This window comes from Ceratotherium simum, chromosome 2, assembly GCF_057802395.1.
Source record: "Ceratotherium simum simum isolate JZ-2026a chromosome 2, ASM5780239v1, whole genome shotgun sequence".
NCBI classification, from domain to species: Eukaryota; Metazoa; Chordata; class Mammalia; order Perissodactyla; family Rhinocerotidae; genus Ceratotherium; species Ceratotherium simum.
In genome coordinates this window covers 38,991,213-39,011,627 of record NC_141901.1, presented here as the reverse complement: position 1 = coordinate 39,011,627, position 20,415 = coordinate 38,991,213, and the positions used below count along the sequence as shown (strand labels likewise).

The window sequence follows — 20,415 nt, the reverse complement described above, 5'->3', positions numbered from 1 at the left end:
ATTGAGCACCAATTGAATGCCAGGCACCATGCTGGGATTTGCATATGCACAAATTGGACTCGGGCTTTTCTTTAGGGAACTCTCAACCTCACTGGGGAAACAGAAATGCCCAAGTCCCTGTATCAGAGGAGCTGTGTAGAGGAAAGAATACTGCCCTGGGTGTTGGGAGTCCTGGGTTTAGTTTAGTATGGCCTTTGCCACTAATAGTTGTGTGATTTTCAGCTAGTTGCTTCTCTTCTCTAGTTCTTAATTTCCAACTACAAAACTAGAGAGTTGGCCTAGATAAACTCTAAGTTCCCTCCAAATATTAACCGTTGGTGATTCCAAGTATCATCGTGTAAAAGTGCAATGGGAACCCAAAGGAGAGATGGATTAATTCTGGTAGAGGATGACCTTTGAGTTGGGGCACAAAGAATGAGCAGGATTCCAGTGATGGAAATGACGAGGAAAGGCTTTCGAGGAACAGGAAGTGTGGAGAGGCTGTGTTAGGGAATGCAGCAGATCACCCTGTGTCTGGGTGCAGGGTGTGGAGGGCAACAAGGGTGGGAAAGGCTGAGGGGTAGGTAGGTGGCACCAGGTGGAGAAGGACCTTGAATGTTATGAAAGATTTTATTCCAGGGCAATGGAGCTTAGAAATGATCCCTACTGAACAATCCACTGGAGGTGGAGATCTAGATAAGGTGTGATGGGCATCATAAAAGTTGTTTTATGGAACAAAACATCCCACAGCACAGAGGTGGGATAGATCAACTTTGACGGGAGAAGGCTAAGGGGTAATATATTTATTCATAGTATATTCCTTCCCTCTTTTCATGAGAAAGTATGAGGGCTGAGGTGGGGAAACAAAGATGGTGGCAGCTGCATTTCCTCCACCCAGGGTGGCTGATGAAACCCAGCACGTCATGGAGAAGTTCTCTGAGGAACAGCAGCTGGTGGTGTTCTAGCAGAAGGACAGCACAGGGAGCAGTGTGACCTGCATGAAGGGCCCCCATACAGTTAGGTAGTGGGCAGCCAGAGCTCACACTGCTTCTCCACAGGACTCTGCCAAGACCCACTGGGCCTTGGTACTCAGTCTGGTGCTGGGACCAGCAGCATCAGCATCCCCCGGGAGCTTGTTAGAAATGAAGGATCTTAACTTCCACCCAAATCCACTGAGTCAGAGTCTGCATTTTAACAAGATCCCCATGGTGACCTGTAAGCACATTAAAGTTTGAGAAGCCTTCCCGCTTGCTGAACAGAGCTTTCCTCACTCAAACTCCTTCTCTTAGTTTATTTCTTACTCAGGGAAGACAGAAGAGTACTTCCTGGATTTCCTAGGGAGCACACTGGATCAAATGCCAGTTGGAGGGTAGGAATGCTTCACAATTATCCCTTGTATCTTCCTCATTCATTCATTCATTCATTCAATTAAATAGTAATAGAGCACCACCTATATTCCATTATGCACTCTCTCTGCATTCCTGGTCCTCCCGGCCATGAATGTGCTGGGTTACTTCTGACAGGATGGGAAGCCAGGGGTGTGCAATCCACTTAGTTGGGCAGGCAGACATTGGCACATGGGCAGGAGAGAAGTTATCCTGGTGTCAGGGGCTGACCTTAGAGTTTCAGATAGATGGGGGAGTGTGAGATGCAGTCCCATTATGGAGAGGTCCATAACAAGCCCAGTGTATGTGCCTCCAGGGGCGGTGCTGTCCTGTTTGGCAGAGCACCACAGTAGCCCCACCAGGCTGACAGAGATTGAGAAATGGACCCACTGAGAGAGGATGTCCATGGCGGAGTTCAGGAGCAGTCCTCATAGAGGAATGGTGGGGGTGTGTATGGGAGTAGGACTCAGAATAGTGACCAAAGCTGAAGCCCACTAAGGAAGCCAGGGGACATGATGGGCCCTGGGTTGGAGCAACACGTCATCAGACAAAAAGACCACGAGGGGAGGGCTGTAACTTGGGAAACAGGCGGGAGTCCTGCAGGGCCCTGTCAGACTGAGGTGCGGGCACTTGATGCAGAGGCCACTGGATGCAGCATGGGGCAGTTTAAATCTTCCTACTTCGACGTCCCCTCTCTCCCAAGGATGGCTTTGGGGTGCAGAGGCTGAGACAGCAGTCAGGGAGCTCTGCAAACTCATCTATGAGGAGCTGAGGAAGCCGAGAGCTGGGGCCGAGAGGCTGGCGTTGCAGCCACCTTCACCTGGGAGTAGATGACAGAGGAATCCTGGGGGAAAGAGCACACAAGTGAGGCCAGAGGCTGGTGGGCCATGGCGGGAGGGCACACAGGTCACTGGACTCACCGAGTTCTTGAGAAGCCCTGGTGTGGAGGCCACTGTGGAAAGAAGGAAAGTGTTCAGCTGTGAAAGGCCCGCTCAGAGCTCTCTCCTTGCATCTGTGCTGTTAGCCCAGCCATTGCTGCCTCTCGGGGCCCCCTTGCCTTTTGTAGATGTCAGCCATTCCTTTGGTCCCCTGCCTGTCCTGTCACTGCACCTTTCCTAAGATCCTCAGCCTCACAGCTTTGACCAGATTTCTCCTCAACATCACTTCACACTTCATTCCCCACTCTGAGCTCCCTAGGGGCTCTCAAAAGAAAAATATACCTTTTATCTTATTAGTGCTTTGATCATAGATTCATAGTACTTATCATGGAGAGGCCACCGGGCCTGGAGCAGAGGCAGGACAGTGGTTTAGAGAGTGGATTCTGGATCAAGACCACCTCAGACAGAGCCCTGGGTCAGCTGTGCAACCCTTGGGCAAGTCACTCAATATCTCCTGCCTTGGTTGTCTCATCTATATGATGGGAATTATAATATCATCTCCTTACAGGGTTATTGTAAATTGAGTTTATATGTGTGTGTGTGTGTGTGTGTGTGTGTGTGTGATTTCTAACAACTATCATGTGTTGAGGAGCTCCTACATGCAAGGTACACTTCTGAGTGCTATAAATAAACTATAAATATATATGTGTGCATATATTTATGGCATATATATTTATGGTGTATTTATTTACAGCATTCAGAACTGTACCTGGCACATAGGAACTGCTCCACACATGTTGATGTGATGTTACAAGTTATTATTATTGTTATATTGGCTTAAAACTGGAGTGAAATACGACATTCTTCAAACAGGGTTGTCTCCTTTTGGCTTGGAATGAGCTTCAAGGCTCCCTGGAGCTACACTGAGGAGCAGAGCTTGATTCAGAGCCCAGACTTTGTGGACAGACTGTTCTGCAATTTACTAGCTATGTGGCTTCGGGCCGGTCATTTAAGGTCTCTCTGCCTCAGTTCCTGTATCTGTAAAATGGAAATAATAACAATCTTCACCTCAAAGGGGGTTGTAAGTATGAATGAGTTCATATGTGTTAGAGGTGGGCCATTGAACCAAGAATGGGGCACAAACACAATTCATTTGACTTTATATAAGATGGATCAGAAAACCAGAGAGGGAAGTCAAATGGCTAAAATCACATAGCGCTTTTTATAGGCCATAGTTAGGAAGAAGTCTGCCCCAAAGGCTGTTGTTTTCCTTTCCTGCTCGTAGCAGGAGGAAGTCAGGCTGGGATCCATCATCAAAGACCATCTACCCTGAGTGAAGACTGACCACATAGCCAGACAACCAGCATATAGTCATCATCAAAGCTGCTTAATACTCTGTTGTTGTAATAGCATTTCCACATCTATTTTCTCATTTCATCCTCACAATAACCCTATGAGATAACGTGGTAGGCAGAATAATGCCCCCCTCCCAAAGATGTCCAAGTCCTAATCCCTGGAACTTGTGAAAATGTGATTTTAGATGGAAACAGGGACTTTGCAGATGTGATTAAGATCAAAGACCTTGAAATGGGGGGATCATCCTTAATTATCCAGGTGAGATTTTAAGGAGAACTTTAGAGTCAGAGAACTTTTCCCAGCTGTGGTCAGAGGGAGATATGACTATGGAAGAACGGTTAGAGAGATGCAACATTTCTTTGAAGATGGAGGAAGGGGGCCATGAGCCACAGAAAGGTGTGTCCTTTAGAAGCTGGAAAAGGCAAGGAAATAAATTCTCCCCTGGGGCCTCCAGAAAGAAACTCAGCTCTGCCGACACCTTGATTTTAGCCCAGTGAGACCTGTCTTAGACTTCTGAGCTACAGCACAGTAAGATAATAAATTTATATTGTTTAATCCCACCAAGTTTGTGGCCGTTTTCCACAGCAGCAATAGAAAACTGATACAGATTGGAAAGGAGTGATAGTTCTGTCTTGTTGTACAGATGCGGACGCTGAAGCTCTGAGAGGTTAAGTGACTGCCCAAGGTGACAGTTTTGTGACTCGGGTTATACTGAGGCATCTGTGGAGAATGGAGAACGCAGCACTGTGTGGTGGGCTTGGATCAACCCCAGCAGTGTAGGTGGGCACAAGTTAAGAAGCCCAGGGACCCAGCATGGGGTGTGGTTCTGTGTCCGGCTGACCCAGACCTACCAAAGGGGTGGATACTGAGCAATTGGCTGGGCTGTCAAAACCAAAGGTCCTCAGGTCTTACCTGCATGTTTCTTTCCCTCCTGAATACTCCGGACTTCCGAGTATACCACGTCTCCTCCTTCAGGGTTTACTTGGAAAGAAGTTGAAGTTTGAGAGCATTCCAAGGTTCCTGCCTCTTGTCTGAGTTCCCCCCTTCCCCCAGCTAAAGCTTGTTCTCTGGAGGGACTGGAGCCCTGCAGGTCCCTGCATAGGCTGGTCCTCATTTCCTGCCACCTCTTCCCAGGCCCACCCTGTGGTCCTTGTCAAAATGGAGGGTCCTTGTTCCTCACCATTGCTGTACACTGGTTGCAGTTCTATCCAAGCTGGTACGTTGTGGTAGGTGGGCTCTTGGGGGTCTGAGTTTGAAGGGTTCCTATGATACAGAAATGTTGATATTTCCCAGGAATCCTGACAAAGTAGCTATAATGATCATTCCCTATTAGTGAGTCTTTACCACAGGGTGGCTGCCAAGTCTGGAAACAAAGATAACTATATAACGAACGGTCCATTGTTATGGAATATTATATTACAAATCATGATAAATTAATATTATCTGTGTTTCCAGATTTTATGGTCACATGGTAGGTACCAGGCACTGTGCTAGTGCTTATAACAATATTAACTTGATTCTATTATTATCCCTATTTTATAGATTAAATAAATGGAGTTTCCAAGAGGTGAAGTGACTTGCTCAAGACCATGTAACTAGAAAGGGAAAGAGCCAAGATTCAAACCTGGCTCCAAAGCTTCCACTCTCAGAGAGATCAGGATCTCAGAGAAATCAGTAATTAAAAGGCTCTGAGGAACCCTGCATGGTTTGGATCCTGCTACTATGGGCTTGCCCAGAGATAGTGAGCTGTGGTGTGGATGCTAAAGCATCCTTTGGGATCCAAGATGGCAGCCCCTTCTTCACAGGCACCACTTGCTATTGGCAGATTGGTCTTTCTGGGTTGCCAAGTTGTGTGATTCCATTCTCTTGGCTGTCATCGTAATAGGTATTGGTTAGGTTGGCCATGTCCAGAATTTCTAGGTCAATTAAGTTAATATCATCTTAGGACATGGATGGATTCAGTGGTCATAGCTATCACTCAGACAACCAAGGGGACAATGATACAAGCATGTAAGTTAATAAATAAAAAGCAATTAACACTTGATGCAAGAAAAAGGCCTATGTTGCTAAAGTGGTGGGTGAGAAGCTCCTGGGAATTGCCTTGAGATATCCCAAGGGAGGTGACAATATAAAATTGGTGTAACCTGTCTCAGCGACATGAAGCAGTGACTGTGCTCTCAGTGGTAACTGACTCAATTCCATTTTTATACCCTGCAGGCATTTCATTAACCACACACAAGTACAGCCCAGATCTTACCTGGAACCGTCAGAGGTAAGCCTTCCTCCTGCAAAGGAAAGCAGAGGGGCATTGGATCCAGGAGAAAGAGGCCTTCACAAGGAGCTCAGCTCGTAGGAAGCTCACCTAGAACCTGCCAGGAGTTGCTGTCACTAAAGTGTGAACCCTTCTTTGCTATGCCCAAGGGAGGTGGCAGATTGGGCAAAAAGTACGGACACTGGCTTCTAAAGGGGTATAGTTTTAATGTGAAAGGGGAGCTCACAATCCATAATCCTTTAACCTGGAGTTTGTAAAGAACAATGGGCAATAGTTGCAGGTGGGAAAATAGACTTGATCAGCTATGAAAATACTGGACTTTTAAAAAAAATCAGTAAGTTATCAAAGCCTATTTGGTTTCTGTTTTTGTTCCTATCTCTCAGAGTCTTTCTTCTCCTCTTCCCATTCTTGGGGGTCTTTAAGGAGAGAGAGGGAGATACACTGCAGTTTATGATGTTGGATAAACTATAGCTCATCAAGGCATCTTCCACCCAATAGGGTTGTTTTAGGAACTTTGCGTTTGGTAAAGACAAATTCTGGAGGATCTAGAGGGGAAGATAGGTAGTGTGGGATTGTGGGGGGAGGAGCTGTTGAGATCTTGGGGGTGGCTGAAAAGCAGCATGAGCCTGAGGGAATGGAGATGGCAAGGGCATGGACTCCAGCAAAGGTTAGCCAGGGAGTTACCCACCTGGTTTTCTCAGGAGTCGGTAATAGAACAGCAGTGCCACAGCAGCAAGGCCCATGACGCTGAGCAGGCCCCCAGTGACGCCTGTGGCAACAGGGCCACTTCTGCTCCCTGTCGCCCCTGAAGAGGAAACCGCATGCATCAGCCAGAGGGAGAGGCTTGTGGTCTGGAACTGCTCCTTCCCCTGGAGCAGATGCATGGGCCTGGGAGAGAGGATGAACCTAGGGGACTAGGGTTCCTGAGGCTAAGTAGGTGCTGGTGTGGCACATGAAATGGCTCTTTTCTTTGTGACGTAGCTTGTCTCTGCAGCTGAAGCAATGGGAGAGGGTCTAGATGGACAGGGCCAGCAGATGGGCATTAAATTCAACGATCCTCTTCGGCCCCTCTCCTGCTCAATTACCATTACTTCAGAAACACTTCAGAAAATAACAATTTAGAGAACTGCCAGCTTTGTGTACCTGTCCCTGAGAAGTGTTGTCCTGGTCAAGTATCATGAGGATTGTCAGAGTATCCTTGGAGGATATATTTTGTCCACATCTGTGGCCTGGGCACAGGAAACTTACCTGTGATTGAAAGTGTCACTACCTCACTGCGCTGGGCCCCCAGGCCATTGTTGGCCTCACAGGAGTAGTTCCCAGAATGTTCTGCAGTCAGTGAGAGGTTGAAGGAAGCTCCTCCTCCAGAGGGGGCCGAGCTGCTCCCCACGGTGACATTCTCATGATAAAACTGGTACAGGATCGGGGGAGAGCCTCTCTGGGCCTCACAATGAAGCTCCACCACGTCCCCCACCACAGCTGGGGCCCCGGGAGCCCTGAGGGTGAGGAGAGGGCGAGACACTGGAACTGAGGGAGAAAAAAAGTCAATAGAAGTTCCTATTTATAATATACTCATAAAGGAGTATATTATAAAAATATTATAAACAAAAATATTATAAACTAATGGCAGAAGTCAGATTTCAGTCTTGGAAAATACATTGAAACACATATGACAGACAAAGCTAACGACTTTAATCTACAAAGAGCTCTCAATGAAGAAAAATATCCAACAGAAAAGTGTGAAAACGGTATGAACCACTGAATACTTAAAATAGTCAATATATAAAAAGATTATCATCTTCATTACTAATTAAATTTATACAAATAAAAACACCTATCAGATTGGTAAAGCTTAACAAGATAGATGATGCTGATGAGGTTGAAGAAAAATAGGCATCTCGATGTGCTGTAGGTAGGAATGCAAATTTGAGACACTTCCTAGAAGGGCAATTTGGCAATATCTACCAAATTTAAAGTGCACATAACTTTGACCCAGCAAATCTACTTCTAAAACTATTTCCCTTAGGGACACTGACATAAGATATGCAAAGATATTTGTACAAGGATTTTTATTGTAGAATTTTTATAATAGCTAAAAACTAGAGATAACCTAATTGACTGGCTAATACAATATGAAAGATATCCAAGGTGTATTTTTTTATATTAAAGTTAAGATGTATTTTTAAGTAAAAAATGCAAGTTGCATAACTATATGTGTAATATGATTCTACTTTTGTGGAAAATTCTATGCCTTTATGTTTATAATATATTTGAATATTTCTAGAAAATATACACAAAACTATTAACAGTGGTTATGTCTTGGAAGTATGTGGATATGAAAGCGTGCAGACGCAAGTAGAAAGATATATCTACTGTTCGTCTCGTCCCTTTTGTACCATTTGATTTTTTTATCATGAATATTTATGTATTCTTTCAGAACAATTATTAAAAACTAAAAAATTGTGTTAAAATGTGGCCACAAAGGATGAAGAAATGTCATAACGTGGACTTACATGAAGAGTTGGATAAACCCATGGTTCAACCTGGCTTTACCATTGCTAGCTGCATCTGTAAACTAGTTACTTCACCTGTCTAAGCCTCAGTTTCCTCTCTTGCAATTTGGGGATAAAAATGAAATCAATAATTTTTATCCTCACTGGTTTATCTTAAAGATTAAATGAGATATTGCATGTCTCAAGCACAGGGTCTGGCACATGTGAGAGCTCAGTAAGTGTTGATGATGATAATGATGACGATGATGGTTGTGGTGGTGGTGACAATGGTAATGAGAAATATTTCTTTTTCTTGCAGATCTCCATGATCCGTATCCTAGTTCCAGGACTCAGACACAATTCGTTTAGGCTGGGCAAGAAGTCCTTTAGGTGTGATAGCACCAGCAGAAATAACATGCCTTTGTATCAGGGAATCATAGAAACAAAGGAGTGGGGATGAGCAGAAAATCATGAATACAGAGTGTAGGAGGTATGATGCGCTGCTGGTCCACTGTGTTATGAAGAGAGGAGAAGCACTGGGTCAGTGGTGCATGCCTATGTGGTGTATCTAAGAGGTAAGTGTGTCAACCTTGTGGTAGGATTCCCTGTGAATCTCAGAGGAAAATTGGCTGAGGTGGATGCTGCCTGCCAGTAGGGGAAGAAGAAGGAACTGGTTGAATAGAAAAAAATCAAATCTGAAATCAAGTTGCCTCCTGGATGCCAAAAAGATGGCTGCACCAGCCACTTGGAAGAGATGCTGAATCCTGGGGTGGCATCCCCACACCAACCTGCTCACGTGACTTTCTCCCTATTCCTTATGACACTCAGGGACCCAGGCAAGAGAAACTAAGAGGATCAGTCAGTATTTTGCTTAGAGGGTGTTTGCATGCCATTTCATGGTCTCCTGTTTCTCTGGGATGTATCCCAGGAGCAAGGACTCCCAGCTTCTCCTTCTGTATGTCTCCTTCCAGGAACCTTTGAGTCTGAAATACTCTGTATTCCCTGTACACCAAAATCGTAGAATTCTAGGGCTGGGGATGACTGTGATGTCCATGGAGTCTGATTTTCCCACTTTATGGATGAGGAAATTGAGGTCAATATAGGGAAAGATGCTTGGCCAACATCATACAGCTAGTTATCTTCAGAGTCAAGGCTAGAACATTCATCTCAAGCCCTTAGCATGGTTTTGTTATACCCTAGGTCTCTCTAAACAGGGGTTTGGAGGTTTGGTCTGTAGGAGGTCATCACAAAACAGATTCAGAGCTCACAAGTAGTTTTCCTTTGGATATTACACTTAAAGGCAAGAGGTCAAAAGAGAGCTTAGAGAATGAAGGAATTTGATTGATGGGTGGCCATTTCCAGTCCATGTCATCGTGATTCCACCTTCTCAGTGCTGCTTCCCTGTGTCTCATTGCTTTAAGAATCACTTGGTAAACTAACTTGGACTAGTTGTATCTCCTGAAAGGCTACGCACATAGCTAATATCAATATAGAATTTTTAATATGGAAATGTGAGGCCTATTTTTATCCCTGCTAATGAAAGAAGCTCAAGAGTAGAGGCTTGTTGAGAGTCAATGAGAGAAAAACCTGGACAAGGAATGGCCAAACCTTTTTTGGAACAGAGACTCCCCAAGCTCAGAATTCTTTAGTTTCCCTTTTGTATCATAATGACAGATAAGAATATAGGCTGTGTTCTAGAAAGTCTTCTTTGCATTTTTTAGTGGAATTTTGATCACATTCAAGAAGACTACTTGAACCGTGCTGCCGGGAAGGTCCAGGTTCTAAAGCTGAAACCACAGGAAGGATCCCAGACTTCCAAGTGGAGATTCTGTAGGTAGGAAGTATGCTGGGATACTTCACACCAGCAAATGGGAGTGCTGGAGCTCCATTTCAGCTGCTGGGAAGAGAAGGCAGTCAGTCCTTGTTGTGCTGCTGGTGGGCAGCACCAACTCACCTAAGACATTGAGTGTCACCATCTTACTCTTTTGGGCCTCCAGGTCATTGATGGCCTCACAAGAGTAGTTTCCAGAATGTTCTCTGGTCAGAGAAAGGTTGAAAGATGCTCCTCCTACAGAGTGGGCCGAGCTTATCCACAGGATGACATCCTCATGATAAAACCGGTACAGGATTGGGGGAGAGCCTCTCTGGGTCTCACAATGAAGTTCCACCACATCCCCCACCACAGCCTGGGCCCTGGGAGCCCTGAAGGTGAGGACGGGGCGAGACACTGGAACTGAGGGAGGAAAAAGAGTTAACCATCAGTTCCTGCTATTTAAATATATTCCTCCATAGGAAAGACATTTCAAACAGAAAAATGTTTTTCTCAGTATTGAATCTGAAGAAACAATACCGTTTGTGTAGTGCTACATAGAGTTTGGAGTACTTGGATATACAATCTCAAATGTGTTTGGAGAATCTAAAAACAAAGATTAAATTGAGGGCCGGCCCTGTGGCTTAGAGGTTAAGTGCGCGCGCTCCTCTGCTGGCGGCCCGGGTTCGGATCCCGGGCGTGCACCGATGCACCGCTTCTCCGGCCATGCTGAGGCTGCGTCCCACATACAGCAACTAGAAGGATGTGCAACTATGACATACAACTATCTACTGGGGCTTTGGGGAAAAAATAAATAAAATTAAAAAAAAAAAGAACAACAACAAAAAAAAAGATTAAATTGAAACCGAAGTATCATCTGAGAAAATCAAAAGACAATTGGGGAAAAGGAGAATTCAGGTCAATGGAAAATAAGGAAAAGGAGAGACCTGTTGCCGACATTGCCAAGGATGTAACTGAGCCTGGGCCGCATCAGAAATGAGGCCCACAAGAGAATGAATATTGATTAATTTATTTTCTCACTTTTGTATTCATTCATTCATCAAAAAATAATTGAGCAATTAATAAGTCTCAGGAACTGCACTACATGCTGGAGATTCAATAGAGAGAAAGACACAGTCTCTGTACTCATGAAGCCTACAATCTAGAAGAGATGATGGGCAGCAATTAAACAAAAATATAAATATAGAATTAAAACACTGATAATTAATACAAAATAAAGAATAAGGTGCTATGAAATGTATAATACTGGCACCTGTAACTAACTGGGTTAGTCAGGGAGTGCTTCCTCACTAAGTGACATTTGAAACTAACCAGATGAAGAGGGAAATGAAGAATGCACAAGGCAGGCAAATAGTATACGCAAAGGCCTTGAGTTAGGAAGAAGGTTGGAAGTTTTGAGTTACTGAAACAAGTTGATAGCAGCACTAAGAGAAGGGCCTGAAGACTGCCATGAAATAGGAGCTGGAGAGCTAGGCAGGGCTCCATGAGCCACAGTAAGGATTTTGATCCTTCTTCACAGAGATGATCAAATCTATCTTTTTAAAAGACCATTCTGATGTCAGTGTGCAAAATGGATTGCAGTGGGACAGAAGTGGAGTGGAGAGGTGGTATTGGAGTATAATTGAAATGATGGTAGGTTTGTCTAGCAGTGTGGCAGTAGAGAGAGAAAGAAAAGGTCGAAGAAATATTTAGGAAGTAAAATCAACAGGACTTAATGATTAACTGACTACGAAGTGCAATGGAGAGAAATATCAAGGAAGACTCCTGGGATTCTGCCTTGGATATCTGGATGAATAGCTGTGTCTTCACAAAGGTTGGGACGCTTGGAGGAGGAACAGGTCTTGGGGGAATACCCTGAGTTCAGTTTTAGAGATGTTCAAGTTCATGAGCTTTTAAGATATTTGAGTGAAGATATGGCATGTGCAAGTGCTCAAGTGGGAGGTTTCCTTTGGAGATATAAGTTCAGAAATCATTTAAAGATGACATCCTCAGGATCATCCAGAGAAAAAATATAGATAAGAGAAGAGAGTGCACGCAGGACAAAGTTCCGGAACACACCAACAGTTAGTTTGTCTATTAAAGGAAGAGCCAGTAAAGGTGACTGAGAAGCAGTGGTGGAGAGAGGAGAGCCAGGAGAGTGTTGAGTTATTGAAGCCAAGTGAGGGTGGGTTTCAAGAAGGAAGTAAAGGTAAACAATATGGACTTTCTGAGAGATCAGGTAAGATGAGGATTGGAAAATGGTCATTGGATTTAAAGTCATGGAGGTCATTGGTGACTTTGTGAGAAACACCTTGGTAGAAAGTCAGAAGAAACAAATGGATTAGAACCTAGTAGGTAAAAAGAAAATGGAGACAACCTGTGCAGCTGACTTTTTTTAGAATCTTAGCCATAATAGAGCAGTGGCTGGAGGCATAAGTAGGATCAAGTGAGGGTTTTTCTTAGACATGGGAGAGATGTAGCATGTTAAATGTCAACAGAAAGGATCCTATATAGAGGGAGACATTGGGGGACATAGGACAAAAAGGGAGAAATGGTTGTGCAAAGTGTCTGAGAATGCAAGAAAGGATGGAATCCAGAGATCAGATGGAGATTTTGACCTTTCATAGGGAACACAGTCCTCTCCTCCATACCTTAGGAGGAGAAGGAAGAGTTACTGGACAGATACAGAGACAAACACTCAATATGGTGGGAGTCGAGGGTGTCATTGTCTGGGAGGGAGTAGAGGTGTTAATGAACTGGGGGTTCTGTTGAGGTCTGAGAAGAATAGTGATTAGAGGAGTTGAAGAAGCAAGTAGAAGGATAGGAGATTGTGGTCAGATAATTGGAGTAGTGTGTGTATGTGGGAGAGGATGGCTGATGTGGAGAGGATGACAAGCCATCGTGTTCAATGGATCATCCATGTGGACATTAGAGTCACGGAATGATGGCAGAATATAGGGTATAGACTACATAGACTGTGAGCCTATATTGAAAATAGGCATGACTAGGAGGTCAGCTTATGACAGGGCCAGGTGAGAGAGTGCTATAGCTGGGTGGATTAGGGACATGTAAGAGGTCAGGAGAATGATGTTGGGAAGTCTTCTAGCAAGAGTTCTGGGTGGGGTGCTGAGCTGCTCTGGGACAGGGGCAGGAGAAGCTAGAGAGAAATTAATGAGCCAATGAGAGAATGAGTTGGCCTTTTTATTGATTGACAGACAGAAGAATCGCCAACTAAATCTTTTCTGAGGTGAGACATGCTGAACTTTAATTTCCTTTCTTGCTGATCCTTGTTAACCAGGACATAGTTTGTGTTGTGAAAGCCCTTACTCCTATGTTAGGGAAGTTTTTGTCACAATGGCTGCAGTATTGCTACCAGGAAAGGCATAGCAAGCAAAGGGAAGGTGCAAGTTCTTGAAAATGTAGAATCCAGAACTCCTGGATGGAGGCTGTATAGGCAGCAGGTCTGCTGTCATGTCACACACCACATGGCCCTGTGGAACCTCCAATCTTGGCTCCTGGGGAAGATGGGGAGATGGTCTGTTCCTGGTTGTGCTATAGTTGGAAGAGTCAACTTACCTGTGACACTGAGTGACACTGTGTCACTGCGCTGGGCCCCCAGGCCATTGTTGGCCTCACAGGCATAATTTCCAGAATGTTCTTCAGTCAGAGAGAGTTTGAAGGAAGATCCTCCTCCAGAGGGGGCCGAGCTATTCCCCACGGTGACATCCTCATGATAAAACTGGTACAGGATCGGGGGTGAGCCTCTCTGGGCCTCACAGTGAAGCTCTACAATGTCCCCCACCACAGTCTGGGCCCTGGGAGCCCTGAGGGTGAGGACAGGGCGAGACACTGGAACTGAGGGCAAAAATGAGTTAGTTGACACCAATATCTTTTCCTAGTTTTTTAATTTTCATTTTCCCGAGATTATCTCTGTTGAGTATTTGGTGACACTTTCTAGATCTTTTCTACATATAAGAACACTCACTCATAGCAACACACTAATAAACGTATTAAAACACACACACACACGCATGGGATCACAATATGTGTACTGGTCTACAACCTGATTTTTCCCTTAAGCAACATATCATGGGCATCTTTCTATGTTATTACTTAAAGATCTATCTCATTCACTTTTAAAAACTTGCTTTATTAGGGCATAATTTACACACAATAAAATGCAACTCTCTTAAATTTACAGTTTCATAACTTAGAATAAATATTCCTTGGTTATTTTTAATAATCACAGAACATTCCATTGTATGGATTTACCATAATATATTTAAGCAATATCCCATTAGTGGATGATTAGATTGTTATCATTTTCTAATCTCAAATAATGCCACATGAAACAATCCCGTACCTATATCCGTGTACATTTGTGCATGCATTTTCTAGAAGAAATTCTTAGAAGTGGAATTTGTGGGATGAGAGATATGGGCATTTCAAATAATGATATACAATGCTAAATTGTTCTTCAAAATGGTTGGACCAATTTACACTTGCACTAATGGTATATAAGAGTTTCTGTTTCCCCATTTGCCGATCAATTATAGTCATATAAATGCAGAGGTTTATTTTTATTATTTATTCTCTTTTCCTAGTCTTCAACTCTACAGTTGTTCCATCTGAACATTTCACTCATTCTGTCATCTGAACAGGTCCCTCTAGTGATCCTTCAGTCTACTGGTTGATTTTTCATGGATGGCTAGTGAACTATAATCTATTAATGATGAGTTACCGTACACGAAGTATTCAAATTATTTTCAAAATGGAAATTTTGAAATCTATCATTAATTTTTCAAAATTATCAAGGCAATTCTTTTTTGTTCACCCCTATGAAATAATAATAATATTGAGAAAATTATTGTTCCTTTATTTCTTCTTCTCCCTCTGACGAATTGATTTTTTGTGACGTGTTTTTACATTTTCAGCATTTATAATAGTTGCTTTCTATTCTGTAACTGTAATTCTGATAGTTGATTAGCTTTTGTTTTTATATCTGTATCAGTAGTTTTCAACCCCATCTGAACAATAGTCTCATCCGAGGATGCGTTAAAAAATTTGGATTCTGAGGCCCCATCTGAGAGATTCTGAATTTAATTGGTCTGGAGAGGGCTTAGTAATAAGTCTTTTTTCAAAGTTCCTAGGTAATTCTAATATGCAACCAGGGTTGAGAACCACTAATTTAAATAGATTCAGTACTCACATTTCATACCATGGTTTCCTCATTTTGAGTCCTTTATATTGATTCATAGCTTGGCTGACTGGATTTTGTCATCAAGTAATTTTTTCAGGGAGAGTTAATGGGTACTAAGTTCTCTGAGTCCCCGCATGTTTGAGAATGCCCTTTTGATTTGATATAAAATTCTCAGTTCTCATTCCTCCCCAGAAAGTGCAGTACGGACACCACTCCTCTCTTTTAGCAGTGAATTCTGTGGAAAGGCTAAGACCAACTTCATATTTTTCCTTTCTGATATAATGACTGCTTTTTTTTTCCCTTTTGCCATAATTATCCACACACACATGTATTTTTAACCTTGACATTCAATAACCTCATTAGGATATGTCTTTTGATCTACATATTCTTTTACTCACCTCAGGAAAATTTTTTGTCACATCTTTGAGCTTTGTTTTTCTCTTCAGTTTGGTTTTCTAACTAAGAGACACTTAATTATCCACACATGAGGTCTCCATTGCCTGATCGCCATACTTAAATTTTTTTTCTTTTTGCCTTCATTTCCGTGTCTTTCTACTTTGTGTTCGTACTATTTTCTCAAACCAATTCTCCGTTCAATTAACATTTTTCAGAAGTATACATTCTATTCTTACTGCTTCAAATTTGGGTCTCATTTCTAAAATAACTTTGTTATTTTCTTTGGTTTTTCTCCTGAGCTTCACTAGAAAATTTTTTAATCTTTTTCTGTTATCATATCTTCTTCAATCTTGTAAAATTCCTTTGTGTACTTCTTTTTTCTGGAGTCCATATTTTCTTTAATTGTATTTAGAATATCCAGAAGAATTTTTTTTTCTATTTCCTATAGCAATTCTTCCTAAAAGTATTGTGTATTATGTTCCTTTCTTTCCCTTTTATAATTTTAAATGCATAAATGCAAAGATTCCCATATTGGACTTTTTTTGCTTATAACTTATCCTTCAATAAATAAAGTTATATTCAGAGTATTTTATTTGCTTCAGAATGCTGTGTGTGTGTGTGTGTGTGTGTGTGTGTATTTCAGTGACTCAGGCCTGTTGATAGAGTCAAAATGGGTAATTCACATCAGAACACATTCCCATGAAATCTCTGTGTCTTCTCTGTGGGGTACATTCCCTCAAGAAAAGTAGATTGTTCTGCCAGAAAGTCTGCCTGGCTCACAGTGAAGCTTCTCAGTTCACAAACAACTTGTTTGCTAACTTAGAGCTCATTTATTTCTGTCCAGTTGATATAAGCAGATGCAAAGATCAGTGTTCTTTGCCTGCTTTTCTCTTCCTCATCTCACCTCAAAGACTGTTTGTTCATTGAATTACAAATGCTGACTGAGGACTTACTCTGTGCCAGACACCAAGTAGGCACAAGGATGTAGTGGACACCAAAACTGATGAGGTTCCATTTTCATGAAGCTTATATTCTGGTATTGAAGGAGATATACAAGATACAGGAAATAAAGAGGTTTTAGATATTGCTAAATTGGAGAAGAAAATAATGGGATAGAGGATGCCTTAGGGCTGGGGGCTTTCCTAGATAGATTGGGTTCTGGCTTTGGAGTCTGGGTCTCATAAAATTTAACTTTCTTAAATAATCTCTTTACCCAACAATTTATATTGGGGGAATGTCTTCCTTTGGTCATTCTTGATTTCTATTACCTGAAACAAGAGCTATCAAGGAGCAAGTGATCCTTCAGATTCATATGTTCCAAGATAAGACCATAGTAATAGGAAATCCAAATGGACTCATGTGTTGCTAAGACCACAGACTCTTCCTGCAACTCGAGTAGTTTACAAATTCTGACCACACCCCACTTCTGTTACAATCACACTGGGACTAATTTCCGCTTCTGGAACCCTATAAGTACCTCCCTCCCCTAACTCTCCCCTGTGAGCCATGATGAGACTCTGTCAGGGTCGTGCTCTCTCTTGCTTTGCCAGGTAAATAAGCCCAGCTCTGTAGCACCCACAGGATTCTCTGGCAGTCCTGTGTGGGGCTTTGACAAATGCTTCTCAGCCTCTTTCTCGCCTCATTTCTTCCAGACCTTCATGAATTCCTGGCCTTTGGATTCCTGTTCCAACTCAAATCACAGAATTCTGGGGCTAGAAGGATACTTCTTATCTTATCTAACTCTCAATATAAGTGAAAACAATAAGACAAAGAAAGTTTAAATATTTTGCCCAAATTATGAACTAGCTATTTTCACAGCCAGAGATAGATTTTAGGTTTTCTGACACACACTTGTATCAGACAACCCAAGCAAGGTGTTTTTCATGTACACTGGTCCTTTCTAGGAAACCTCAGAGTCCCAGCCATGGATAGTGCTTTTTTTATTACCCTAAAAAAAGTATTTTCTTAAGCATAGTTCATTATGTGTCATGTTGTCCCAAGTGACTCTGCTATTTTGTCCATAATTTGCTGAACTAGAGGTGGGCAGTTGGTTTAAGAAAAACCCATGAATAGACTTGCCAGTGTTCTAGGAGATGGCTTAGGGGCTAGGCTGCCCTACCAGTTATAGTAGTTAGAATCACTGCTAGACCAGTTAGAACCACTAGTTAGCAAGTAGTCATACACATAAGCCCAAGGCAGTCGATGCTGGGGTTAGCAGAAGCTTTGAGTAAAGAGAAGTCATGAGATAGCGGGATTGAGAGTGGAGAGCACTTAGGAGCTGCAAGGGCAATGGGGCAAAAGGACACAGAAAAAAATAGTTGATGGGCCTATGAGTAGAGAGTAATGGAAGCTTTCAGCTCATCAGGGATCAACATAACCTATTTTTGAGTAACGAATTATTTTCTGAGAGATCTCTCAGTTCTCCTTCCATGAGTGTGGATATGCTGTCTTGTTTTTCTTACTGCCTGGATATCCATACAAGAAACCCTCACTCACTGGGGACACCTGGGGTCTCTGTTTTCTTGTGATGTAAAATAGGCTGATGAACTAGACTCAAGATTTTTCTATCATACTTCTGCTTCTCTGAAAAGAAAACTGAACTTTCTCTCTTTACTAAACAAAGATCCAAGTGTAAAAAGAAGCAATTTCACTACTAAAATGACACTCATTTGATGGTTATATGGGTAACCATAAGCTGTAAGCCTATGGTTTGTATACTTTTCTGAATGTATGTTGTACTTCAATAAAGTTTTTAAAAACATAATACAATAAAATGGCACTTAGTTTAATGGATTGAGACAAGAGATCATAGGAACCCCAGAAAACCAAGGAGCTGGTTCCCAGGAAGCCATTTCCTCCCTTCTCTTCACCTTCATCCCTCTTCAAACCTGCTGTGAGAGCTTGAACTGCTTTGGAACTGTTTGGAGAAAGTAAGGTCTTGCTCACTATTTGTCCATAAGACTGTGCTTGTAGCTAAGTTAATATGTAAGTGTTAGTGGGGAAATATGAGATGCTTCTGTGCATCGAGTTAAGAGAAATTGGCTTGGGAACTGAACATACAGGTTATGAGAAGATAATTTGAGAAAATACATTCATTTGGCAAAAGCTGGGGAGTGTATTGAGCTATCTTAGGGTTCTGGCTGAGCCAGGGCTGGATGAGGACTGAGGCCCACAGACAGCTGGTTCTATGAGAGAGGAGCCAAGTGGGACATTAGGTTGATTGGGGCAGGAAACTGGAAGGTACACAAAGACTTCTGAAGGGGTTAGTGCGAGAGGGGTCAGGGATGAGTGACTGGCAGGAATCCATGGCTTGCCTGTGGCAGAGAGACTCATGGACTCACTGCAATGGGAACCAAAGCCATTGTCAGCTGTACAATGGTAGTTCCCAGAATGCTCTGCGGTCAGAGAGAACCTGAAGGATGCTCCTCATCCAGACGGGATTGAACTGCTCCCTAGGGTGACATTCTCGTGATAAAACTGGTAGTGGATGGGAGGAGAGCCTTTCTGGGCTCTACAATGAAGTGTTATCACATCTCCCTCAAGATCCCGGGGCCCAGGAGGGCTGAGGGTAAGGACGGGATGAGACACTGGAACTGAGGGAGAGAAAAAATTCATCAGCAGTTGCTTCTTTTGTTTACTGACCATTTCAACCAGTGGCTAGTGAAATGCCCAGTTTCATCTCCATCGGTCCTCAGAGCAGCCCAGCAGCCTCCAAGGCTGCTCTCACCAGCTCTCTCCTGTCCTCATGCTGGTCTTTTTCCTCTCCCATCAGACCTCTAGCCCCTTCCACTCTTCTATCTCCCATTGTGAAGTGACATTACTCCCGTTACCCAGAGGTAACACAACTCTTGGAGAAGAAGTCCTTTATCTTGCTACCATCAGACCCACACCCTTACCTACAGCAGCCCCTCGCTCCTTCCCTCTGCCCATTGACACTGGAAGAGCCGTCTCTCCTTCCACCCAAGGCGGACTCTCCCTTCTCTTGACCTTGACCCTACCTGCCTCTGTCCTGGATGTAAATTTTCTGCTTCTATTGGCTTCTTCCCAACACCATTTAGATGCACTTAATCTTCTCCACGTTAGAAAAACAAAAAACAAACAAAAACAACTCTATGTGCATTTAATTTTCCCCATGGTCACTTCTCTTTTCTGCAGACAGATTTCTGGTAAAAGTGGTCTACATTTATTGTATCCACTTCTTTACCTCACGTTTATTTTTGTCCAGCACAAATCATAATAGTAATCTGGTTTTTATCCCCACCAATGTACTAACGTTGATTTTTCATATTTATGATTATATTGATAATCATAATGATAATAATATTAGATACTTAAAATGATAACGTAGTGCCTTTAACTATGTGTCTGGTGCATATGCATTTGTCAGATATAATTTGTAAATATATGTATGCAGACGCATTTAACTATCAAAACAATCCTATGAGGCAGGTACTATTATTGTCTGTATTTTACAGATGAGAAAATTGAGGTCCAAAGGGGTTAAATTGCACAGTTAGTAAGTAGTGAGCCAGAAGTCAAACCCAGGTATTCCAGTTCTCATTTGTGTTCTTCTGCTTTTGTATTCAGTGTTTTGTGACTAAATTCAGGGGAGGTGACTCAGTTCTTAGCTTCCATCATCTATCACCT

At 42.7% G+C, this 20,415-nt stretch overlaps 1 protein-coding gene across 2 annotated transcripts in view; it reads right to left on the bottom strand.

Moving 5' to 3' along the window:
• Nucleotides 1-2,028: 2,028 nt before the first annotated feature.
• FCRL5 (Fc receptor like 5) overlaps nt 2,029-20,415 on the bottom strand; it is a 44,184-nt gene continuing 25,797 nt past the window's right edge. For both annotated transcript variants that reach the window (XM_087441258.1, XM_087441252.1), the window contains 9 exons: nt 13,749-14,027; nt 10,317-10,595; nt 7,119-7,397; nt 6,559-6,675; nt 5,856-5,883; nt 4,779-4,861; nt 4,511-4,579; nt 2,285-2,316; nt 2,029-2,208 (listed from right to left, as the gene is read on the bottom strand). In XM_087441258.1, coding sequence (XP_087297384.1) covers nt 2,119-2,208; nt 2,285-2,316; nt 4,511-4,579; nt 4,779-4,861; nt 5,856-5,883; nt 6,559-6,675; nt 7,119-7,397; nt 10,317-10,595; nt 13,749-14,027 — 1,256 coding nt within the window. In that variant the 3' untranslated portion in view covers nt 2,029-2,118. The remainder of the gene's footprint in view (nt 2,209-2,284; nt 2,317-4,510; nt 4,580-4,778; nt 4,862-5,855; nt 5,884-6,558; nt 6,676-7,118; nt 7,398-10,316; nt 10,596-13,748; nt 14,028-20,415) is intronic.